This window comes from Microtus ochrogaster, chromosome 2 (assembly GCF_000317375.1).
Source record: "Microtus ochrogaster isolate Prairie Vole_2 chromosome 2, MicOch1.0, whole genome shotgun sequence".
NCBI classification, from domain to species: Eukaryota; Metazoa; Chordata; class Mammalia; order Rodentia; family Cricetidae; genus Microtus; species Microtus ochrogaster.
Window position 1 is genome coordinate 37,883,494 of NC_022010.1, and position 11,372 is coordinate 37,894,865.

The 11,372-nt window shown below is 41.5% G+C and overlaps 1 protein-coding gene across 2 annotated transcripts in view; it reads right to left on the minus strand.

The window, feature by feature from the left end:
- Fgf12 (fibroblast growth factor 12) overlaps positions 1-11,372 on the minus strand; it is a 543,179-nt gene that overhangs the window by 357,928 nt on the left and 173,879 nt on the right. The window contains exon 1 of one of the 2 annotated variants that reach the window (XM_005344784.3): positions 490-788. The exons of the other annotated variant lie outside the window; for it this stretch is intronic. Coding sequence (XP_005344841.1) covers positions 490-580 — 91 coding nt within the window. The 5' untranslated portion in view covers positions 581-788. Of the gene's footprint in view, positions 1-489; positions 789-11,372 lie in introns of those variants that run through there. 2 annotated transcript variants of the gene reach the window in all.

An 11,372-nucleotide genomic window follows, 5' to 3' on the forward strand; every position in this document is an offset into this window, starting at 1 on the left:
TTTCTTTAAGGGAGTAGATTGGCTAAGCCCCAGGCTACCCGAAATCCTCCTGCTTTGGCAACAAGGACAGAAGTCGCTCCATCTCCGCGGAAAAGGTAATCCACCTAACCACCGCCAAAAGTCCACTTTCAGACAAAGCAAGAAAAATAAGATACCTGTCTGCCAGCCACCTGTTTAAAGTCCCCTCTGCGGCCGAATGCACCAGCAACTTCTCCGAAGAGACCCTGAACAACCGTAAGTCCCAGGCCGCCCTAGCAAGTCACAAGGAGCAGTGAGGCGCGAGGAAGTGTGGGAGCCGGTCGGTCCCTCCCGCTCCCCGCGTCCCGGACCCGCAGGCTCTGTCTCGGGTGCGGGGCGACGGCGCGGGTGACTTGAGGGCTACACACACTCACACACACGCGCACACGCGCACACACGCGCGCGCAAGCCGCGGGCCCTCTGGGTGCAGGGCTCCCGCGGAGGGCAGCCGGGGAGGGGACGACGGCTCACCGCTAGGGCTGTCGCTGGACCTCAGGCTCCTTCCACAGAGGCACTGCAGCATATGCACTCCTTTCTTCAGAGAAAGCGCAAGAATCTTCATGGAGAGACGCGCGCGGGGTCGGCCGGCTCCCCGCCCACCTCCGCTACTCCTGCAACCCGGCGGTGGCCTGTGCGGGGCGCCGGGGTCCCGAGCCCATGATACGTCCCGGAGCCTCGCCACTCGTTCGCCGGGCTGGGGATCCGCCGGGGGCGGCCCTCCCGGGGGCCCCCGGACTCGGCCACGCCTCGGCGGGCTCCGCGCGACACTTTGGGACTTTCGGGAGGGCGGCCCCACTGCAGGCGGGAGCGCGGGCGCCACGGCGCGGAGGACGTCACCGTCGCCGCGGGTCGCGCCTCCTTCGGGTCCCGCGACCTGGGGCTCCGCTGCCTTGGGGTCCCCGCTGCGGGTGGCTGGGGGCGTGGCGCGCGGCGTGGGAATCCGGCGGAAGGGAGCGCCCGCAGGAAGGACTGCACCCGGGAGGCCGCCGAGCGTCAGAAGCGACTCGGGGGACTGGGGGGCGGGGGACAGGGAAGCGGGGTGTGGCATGGAGAGAGCTTCGGGCGCGGGCGGTGAGAAAGTGAGCCCAGGCAGTCGCTGGGTGCTGATGTGGGGACCCGGACTCTTGGATTTCCTGGCTAGGGCTGTGACCTTGGGTAAGTCTTTTGCCACCTTGGGCACCTCTCCATAAATCTGGACTGGGAAAAGGGTGTGAAATGCGGGGAGAGGGTTGGCAGCTTCTGCTAGTCTCTTCCAGGCTCCTGGACATGTTTAGCATGGGCGCAAATGGGAAGACGAGCCTGACCAGAACACCAGAGTTGGAAAAGGAGAGGCACGTGAAGTAGAATCAGGCAGAACCAGCGAGTATTCTGGTACCTCTGCTCCTGCCAGAGTGCTCAGTTATCCTAGAAGGATCTGCTTGGTGTTAAAGGGCTCATGGTTCTCAACAACAGCTGCTTTGCGTCTGGCCCCTCACTTTCCAGAGTTTATCAATGTACTTTTGGAAATGGGATGCAAAACACTCAAATAGTGAAGTTCATGGGACTTCTATGTGTTCCTTCAAGGACAGCTGTCTTAGAGAACACCGATGCCGGTGACTAAGCCTGAATTCAAGTTTCTCTTTGTTGTGTGATCTTCAACACTAATTTTTTGGTACTTCTGGGTTTTCATAGTTCATCGTTAGTGACCAGGTAGCTTGTGTACCCCTTGTCGTGGCTTAAGAATGGGCTGGTTTAAGTATTACCGTGTTAGCTGCCTCCTTCCCAGTGAAGGCCAATTTGCATACTATTATCTGCACAATCCAGGTGACCAGAAATTCAGTGGCTCCTCCAGGCAATTCATTGTGCTAAACCTGTTAGAAGTTTGTCTCTGACCCTGAGTCAGAAACATCTTGAACTCTTTCTGTCCACTGTCTCCAGGGCATCTAACTCTACTTGACTTGTTTTTCCAGGAAGGAAGGAAGACTAAATGATTGTAGTCACTTCCTCTCTCTTTACCTCCTCCGGGCTAAGGAACTGCCACTGATCTTAATGTGCTCCCCAAAAGCTGAAATCAAGTTCCCCAGAATGTCCCTTTTCCTTTCAAAGGCAGTAGAAGAAAAGTCAGAGCATGTGGAAGGACCTTTGGAGCCTTCTGTGCCTGCTGGTTCCATGCTCTCGGCTCCTTTCAGAAACCAGCTACAGACTAGGCCATTTAGCATAGTTCCATGGCTCCCTCTGTAGTCTCCCACCAAGTCCTGGTCATAAACTTGGACAGAGCTCTATGGGCTTCAAGGTCCTTGAAGATCTTGCTAAACTCCCTTCTCTGCCATCACCAAGATGGTTCTGAGGCCCCAAGACAACAAACAGCCATGGCCTTCCTCTTTCCCGTCTCTGTGGGAATTAGTAAGAAAATTGTCTCATCTGGGATTTTTACCCATCGAGATTCCCCAAGGAGGGTGAGACAATTAACCAGAGGAAAACATCTAAAAATAGCCCTTGGTGCCGTAGCAAAAGACAGCAAGTTTTCCGGTAGCGCCCTCCTGCTCTGGTACCCAAAGCCCAGAGCTCCTGCTTCAGTTTGAGAGTCATGGTCTTGCTCAATAAGGAGCAAATGAATCAACAGAATCATACCTTGGTTCTCAATGGAACTTGAGCAGAGTAAAATAGTCCATAGGTGAATTTGAAACACACCTGAGCTTGTGTCCAGACTTATGCTGAGCCTCTTTGCCTACCTGGCAAGGTTGTCACAAGAATTCAATGGACCGAGCTGCATGAACGTGTTTGAAGATTCTAATTAGTTTTTTGCAAGGTGAGGTGCCGCTGTCAGCTTTTCTGGATTCTAGGGCTAGTGTAGTGGCTCTATTATTGATAGCAGGAAGCGCTTAAGTGTGAATCTTCTGATTCCTCATTAAGCCTGTAGCTACACCTGCCTCCCCACACCCCCGTAGAAAGCAGGGCACTAAAGTCATCTCCATCACTGTTAGTATTCGGATGGCCTGCTCTCATGTTCACAATACCATGCCCATGATTTTAGGACTAGGAATACTCATTGCAAAGAAAAAGGGAACTGAGGGATTGCATTCACACACTCACTCATTCTCAAACCTCCAGAAGTCTGATTAAACCGGATAGCACAGCATATTTTAATGTGACTTTTCTTTTACTTTAGATCATACATGTTCTAAAGTAACATGCCACAAGCGTAGTCACTCACTAGAATTTTATTATTTGGGTTGTTTTAAAAATGTTTTTTTTTTCGTGTCTATCAGGGTTTTCCTGGAGTACTTTCGCATGGGATTGGCATCAGTACCCATAGTTAAGCTTCTGTAAAGGATGGTGGGCAGGACTTGAGAAGAATTCCCTTTATTAGTGCTATTATGTAGAAAAAAAGAACAAATAAAAACTGCAGAAGCCAGGAAAATGGTATACCAGACTGTTTTGGACAAAAATTTTCAAGTTTTCTTTCTTGCATTTCTAAGTCAAATTAAGAATTTTTGTAGCAATGATATATTTTAAATGCAATACACATGGTTAAGATATGTTTTTTTTTTGTCTCTGGGGCTTTTACAATTTTTTGTGTTTTCTATTTTCTAACCAAAATGATACCTTGGACTAATTCTAATATATAACTTAGCAATGTAGTTTCACAATGAAATAATTTAGCACCTTTTTTAGGAGACAAGAACTTGCTGTAAAACTCATGATCCTCCTGCCTCAGAATCCCTAATGCTAGTATTGGAAGTGTACACAGACTAGGGTAGTATATTTAATAAAAATTGATTGGCACATAAGTGAACTTGTCTAAATTTTGAATGCCTAATCTTGACTTTCAAAACTGTTGTTTATTTACAGTTTATATGAATTAATAATTGTGTGTGGGAGCAGTGCCATTTTCCAATAATGGCTAATGTAAGGTATTTTAGTTCTTATTAAACTCAGGAATCGGCCCATGCTTAGCATGAGCTGTGCAGCTATTGAATTTATCTTTTTGGAACCCTACATTAGACCAGTAAATAACCCATTAAGACATTGTCAGGCCCCCGTATTTTTACTGAGTATCTCAATGACTATAAAGTAGAGAGAAAATTTCTCCTTCCCAACAAACCAAGCAAGCATATGAGCTAAACAATTGAAGCCAGCGTAGCATGCAACAGTGTATTTGTTACATCATCTCTAGGGCTGCAAACCATGCCTATGCCTCATGACTTAAAGTCACTTCCAACCAGGGGATGACAGGCAACCATGGCAGTTTATCCAGACTGACAAAAACAGTCCCCAGAAGCTATCCAGCTTTGCTTGTTTTTCCTCATCAAGTTTTTGAGGTTTGGCATGATTTTCAACCTGTGGAAAAATTATGCAGGGTTTGGGTGCAATTTATCTAACTTCTGCTAATATTCGCTGTTTTTTAAAACCAATTTGCAAACATCAAACTCAGAATTTTTTCATTGGCCCCTGATGATCCTATAAAATACAGGCTTTACCGGGGCCCACAGAGGTGAGTTTGTTCCACCCTAGCTGGAGGTCAGAGAGTTTGAACTTATTCTTGCTCTATCAAAGTTGTTGACAACAGGTGTAGCTACAAATAAGAGATCCTGACCTAGGCTATGGTATTTATTATATTTTGAGTATAGAGGTGGATCTTCTCCACCTTGATCAAAGGTCAGGGAATTCAAGCCTTTTTCTGCTCCTTCAAGAAAATTGGCAAGAGGTTCCAGGCACTGGCTGCCTGCAGGATACTTGATCTATTCCTTATATCATGTTTATCATGTTAATCATGTTAATGAAGTCTTTTGCCTACCCCTCCCCTTTTTGGAGTCTAGTATATAAGATGGAAAATAAACATGGGCTATTGCACTATTTACTGAATTTCCCTCTTGGTGTTTCTGTCTTTTATTTCTCTCATTTCTCTGTTCCTTTTGCTTAATAATTCTAATCCTCACACTTCTACCCTGGAATGGGCAAAATGTGTCCAGGCTGAACCTCCACAAAGCTTTACTAACTTTCACAGAGTTTCCTCTTACTGTCCATTTTTTTCTGTTTCAGAATTCAGCCAGAACCTGTTCTAATTCCCGGGTGGCTTCAGCATCCTTCAGTCTTGTGACAGACCTTTAACACTTTCTTATCTTTCAAAACCTCGACACTATATAAACATTGGTCTGCACTGTGAAACACCTTGGCAGTTTCTGATTGTTAGCCTACAGTTATTCAGTTTGGAAAGACTGCCACAGATCGACAGGGTTGCTATGACCTCAACATCACACCACTATTAGGGGAATTCATGCTGTTGATCAGTGGTATTAACGTTGCCCAAGTAAATAATGTAGTGTGTGCTAGCTTTTTATATTATAAAGATCTATTTTGAAATTTATTTTGAAGAACTCTGCGATACCAATGTCCTGTTGCTCCTTTAACTCTCACCTGCTACCCAACATTTATGGGCAGGTCCTATTTGTGACAGTCATTACTGTACTGTGTGTATAACAGTGAGTTCAAATATCGTTGATTTCTTCTATAAACTGGCAATTATTTTGAAAGTCTATCCCCTTCCCCCACTTACTTCTTTTTTCAGTTGTTTATATATATGTGGCCTCAAGAAGGGTTTTTCTATAGGTTGTGGTTCCCTATCTTTGTCCTGTGGCTGAGTTAGTTTTGCATTGGGGGTGTTTGATTGGATCCTGTGGCCATTGTGCAGTTTCTGTTTGTAAATCACTTCCTACTTCCTTAACTTTCTGCAATTATAGGAATCTCCACATTTACTTTTGTTTCTATCTTCTGTTTATCATGCCCTATCCCTAGAATCAACTAATTCCCCAGTGAATCCTAGTTCTTGTATCAGATATGATATCTAAGAGTATGGATCTGGATGTTGAGATTTTTTTTTTTGGATAGGTGCATTAACTGCTGCTAGATTCAGTAAAGAGTTAGAAATTGATACTTATGTGAAAGCTGTATAACAATACATCATTTATTTCTATATTTTCTTTATCAAAGAGAGACATGAAAAGATATACCCAAGGAACGTCATACAAAGATTGAGATGAAGATGGCCAACACCCAGCTTTCTGTCTAATAGCACAGTTGCAGTTTAGTAGTGGCTCTTGCCTTGTTTGTAACTTCTTTTCCTAACAGCACAAACCCTGTCTTTTCTTGTTTACATTCTGTTTATTCAACCTTAGTATACATGTGAAGTAGCCACAGAATCTGTAGCCAGTACTCTGATGAGAAACAAACTCACTATTGGGGTCCCATTTTGTACAGGAGTGTTTGTCACAGAATTCTACCAAAATGTTATTTTCCCATGTTTTTAAACAAAGTGTTTGTTCCTCCTCAGTGAGGGTATTGTTCACTTGCAACTTCGTTAGATTTATTTATGATTTATACACCATGCTTGATAGTTTTAATTATTGTACTAAAATCATTTATTTAATACTTAAAATGTTGTTTGGGTGCAAAGGTAAAGCTTTATAAAAACACATCTCCTCTAAATACTGCCCCACCCCCTTTGTTTTTCCTGACTGGTATCACCCTACTTCTATCTACCCCTTTCCTGAGCACATTCTATGCACACAATACTATCTAGATCTCTTCATTCACACCCAATGAAGATACAGGGGCTTTTGTGGTAGTAGACACTGACCTGAGTCAGGCTAAAGATGTGTTGAAGACATGGTAATCTGGAGAATGAATATTCTATCCCTTTTGAAAGTAGTGCTTTCTGTGCCAGTGTGTGCACAGATGCACATATGTATAAACCTTGAGCAAAACGCAAACCCAGGAGTGTCACTCAGAGCTATAGGAAAGAGCCTCGGGGGAAATCTCAAGGCCCTTTTTCTACAGTGCATGCCCCCTCTCTTCTTTCTTTCCTCCCAAAGCAGCAAACAGCTTAGTGAGGGATCTACATGTACCGTCTCTACATTAGCAATTCCTGTTCTTTCCTTAACTTGTTGTATGCTGTCTTTTGCCCACACAATCCCACCTAAGTTCTTTTATGTAAAGTCACAGTAAACTAGGCTATTCCAGATTCAAGTAACACATTTCATCCTCAAGATACTGGAAGTTACTGGTCCCAACCAGTTTCATTAAACTCTTTAGGAACAATTTTCACCTCGGCTTGTCTTTTGCTTCTCTGCAATATTGGTTTTCTTTCCAGCCACCCTGCGTCCATCACTCTCTTACACAGTTGCCTCCTGGAATCTTTTTCCTTTCATGACAATTTCTTTGACCTTTGATGGTTTTGCTTTGTTTTCTTTTATCAATACAGAAGCTTAACTCCATACTGATTTATGCAGTTTCATGATCATGTTGATATATGTTCGCACAAGTTATTCTACTCACTTAAATACTCCGCCTTGGTTCTTAGAGTGAATGTATACACAGCATTAAAAACCTAGTCCAGCATCAACCCCATTTCTTCTACAGAAACTCTCCCCTGCAGGGGTTGCATGCTCCTCTTTGAGATATCAGCTCCACATAGTTCTCAGTACACAGCTGTCACTCAATAACCCCTGATACGTCTTTTTGGTAGGGCTGTCTCATAATCAAGGAGCCAAAGTACTATTTGGAAGTTCATATAAATAATCCTTCTAACTAATGTACAGTTGTGACCATGACTGATGAGTAAAAAGAGAAATACTTGGTTCTGAAGTCCCTAAAGAGGGTTTTGGGTGAACCTGGGAAAATCTGAGACTCATTACAGTTGACATCACTTGTAACATTGGGTATAGTTTTAGGTACATTTCCTTACCTCATGTAAACATACATACATGCATGCACAACCCCATGCACATATAAAATTTTTTATCTCTTTCATGGAAAGTCTGAGATTTTTCTCTTCATAAAATACTACCAATCAAATGCTTCCATACATGTGGAGATTCTCAGAATATACTGATTGGTCAAAAAATATTTTCTGAAGGGAATTTAAGTCTCATCAAGAGCTGCAGGGGGTTATGCAGCACGTTTTCTTTCAAGGTAGAGTTAAGCATACACCTCCCATGAAGAAAAGGCCCTAATCAAATTGATCAGAATCTTACACTTCAACTAGATACAAAAGCAATCAAAATGCTTTATCTGATAATAGGTCATTAATGAGAAGCTGAGGAGGTATGGCTTAGTTGCCTTGCAAGTAGGCGGGCTTGATTTCATAGTCCCATCACCCATATAAAAATCCAGATATAATAGCACATGCCAGTTTTGGAAGATAGGAGGATCTTCACAGCACACTGCCCAGCAGTCTAAACAAAACAAAACAGAGAGTTCTGGATTCACTCACAGTCCCTATATCTATATCTATCTCTATCTATCTATCTATCTATCTATCTATCTATCTATCTATCTATCTATCTATCTATCTATATGCGCAGAGAGTTATTGAGGAAGATAATAAATGATGACCTATGATCTCTACACATACATATACATGGTATAGGACAGAAAGATAAAAAATTAGAAAATAATTTTACTTTTCTTCATACCTATTTTAGTCTCTATCATACCTTTCATTGAATATACATCTGTATAAATAATGTTTAAGTTTTCCACAATGAACAATAAATTTTCCTGCAGTAATCTTTGCAGTTTCCAGGAAAAAGATGGGGCCCCATAACAACAACTCCACCTGGTTGATATGATGTCATGATGCTGATAGCACTACTATAAGACCTGTTTTGGGTACCAACTGCTCAAGATGGTTCCAACTTGGTTAGCTGAAATGGTGCACTTTTTTACAACGTTTTGGCCAGAACTCCAAATAGGAACCTCAGAAAAATCATACCGAATACTCAGAGACTATTTGCAATTATACCAAACAGTAATTTTGAAACTTAACCATCATTTTACTTTCACAGGATCCCATAGAAAGAGCCCCCATGACAGCTGGAAGTAATTCTAGAAGACAACATCCCCTTTCCCAACAAAGTTTCTACTCAAGGTTAGGGACATCATTTAGGGGTTGATTATAATTGTTATAGGGTTGAGTGTTGGGGGGAAATTATGTTAGCTCAGGGATCTCCTTGAAAAAAATAATAAAACAGAAATTGGATGGGATAATAGATTAGTGTGCACTTACACTAATAATAATAGTGAGTAATTGAGTGAATACTTGTAAGCTATTATTTATAGGCACTTTACATTGGTATAGAATCTTATATATTGAATATGTTCCTATTTTTGTCTACAATATTTGTATACCTAGGCAAAGTTATTTTCTCATATTGTATGCATGCATGCTTCTATCTCTGCTTAATACTCTATGTATTGATACAGTTTTAGGATATATTTATCATATTTCAAAATACATTTCTACCTCTGATCAAGATACGTATACATTGTTTACATTTTGAGGTCATTGTCCTCGTTTGTTGCACAGTTGTTTAAAGATTGTTTAATATTCTTATATGAAGTCTTAGTCTTTAAGATATATAGGTATTAAGAATTATAGGCCAATAGTCATCTATGTTTGTCGTACTTATAGTTAGCCTAATCAAGTTCTTTAGATACATAGAGATTGTATTCTGAATAGATAGGTAATCTTCAACCACTTAAAAGAACTGTAGAATATGGCATTTAAATAAGTTAGAATTCTATTGACATGAGATACGATTGCTCCTAGTAGCACTGATCTATTCCCGAGAGAATGTTGAACGCTGATGACACTCCACTTGGAGTTTGTTTTCTTCTTGGCAAAAATGGCCTTTGGGCAAGGAACTGCTCATGCATTGACTGACCACCGACAAAATGCATGATGTCCAGACAGGACAAGCAGGATAAGAGAAAAAAGACTGTCAAATATTGTTAAGACAGGATAAGATGGTTTTGAAATTTTTTCTGCCTCTGAAAATGGTCTGTCAGTTACTCTAGGCCTTAGCCAAAGTTGGTTGCTCCAACGTTGCAAATGAGACTTTGGGTGATTGCTCAGGTAGCCAGTTGTCTCTGTCATTTGTTGCACATTTTGGAAGTTGCTTGATTTCACTTCCTGCTTACTCAAGTAATTTTATTTCCCTTCTCAGGTCTTCGATGGGGTTAAAGATTAGATAGTTGTAGTTTCTTTCCTTTCATGAGTTGGCCAAGTTATTTATAATACAAGACTTAAACTCCTTAGGGTAGGATTATTATTGAAACATTTATCACATGTTTCTTGCTTGATATTGTTTATGCTGGTTATAATGCTAATCTTTATACCTGATATTTGTTATTATTGTATATAATTTTGTATTAGGCTTAGAAATTTCTTATTTAAACAAACAGGGGAGGTGCTGTAGAAATTCCTACAGCCAATAGCCTTTAAGTTACCATGCCCAAGTTAAGCACAGCTTCTTGATAGAAGCACTTTCTCAGGTGGGCTCTGCTTGCTAGAGGCAAGCACTCTCATTTAAGAAAGGCTTCCTGGCTCAGATTTAGCTGCAAAACCTTGCAGCTCTTTTAAGAGGTTTTGCCATGAAATGCTTAATTGGTGCTGATGAAACCTGACTACATACTTTTTGGTGGTGGCCGGATCCTTGAAACACTATAGAGTTGTATCAGTAAACATGGCTCTGGCCAGTACCTCTACCATGAGGCTAGATTGTCAGAAAAAAGCTAAGGAAAGGGCTGGATGAAACTGTCAAAGCCTCGGCTTTAATCCTAGCTATATTTCTTAGCAAATTAAAGACTCATGTAGTCAGAAAAGAGCAATATACAGTAAAGATAGATACAAAGATGAAGAAAACCTCTTAACAGTTTACTGTGTGTTTAAAAATATGTGTACCCTTGGGAAGAAAAAAAAGATAAAGTCCCTTAAAAGAAAAAAGGAAAAAAGAGAGTTCTTGGGTGTGGTGGCCATACCTTTAATCCCAACATGTGGGAGGAAGAGGCAGGGGGATCTCTGTGATTTCAAGGACATCCTGGTCTACAAAGTGAGTTCCAGGACAGCTGAAGATACACAGAGAAACCCTGTCTCAAAAAGCCAAAAATTAAAATTGAAAATAAAAGAAATAGAAGTTAAAATAAAGTCATGTAAAGATGAAAAATACACAGAGAGTCTGGATACTGTATGTTATTGTGTTGTCTTTAAATTGTTTGATGGCTGAGGAAGGAGCAAAAGCAGCTAAAAGACATTTGATTATAAATGCTGCTGAATTAATCCAATATATCAAAGCATTTTCTATATATACATATACATATATATATAGAAAATGCTTTGACTTTAAAATTTAAGTCAAAAGATATGTTACTTTAAAAAAATGTTTTGCTTTTGTTTCCACAGGAAATGAGGGACTGTGGATTCAATCTGCTTTAAAAAAAATCAGGTTTGACCAAGGAAGACCCCCTGAGAAATCTCTGGTAGGAACAGATGGCCCAAATGTCCGAGTTCTACATCTAGAACAGTTCAAAGACTG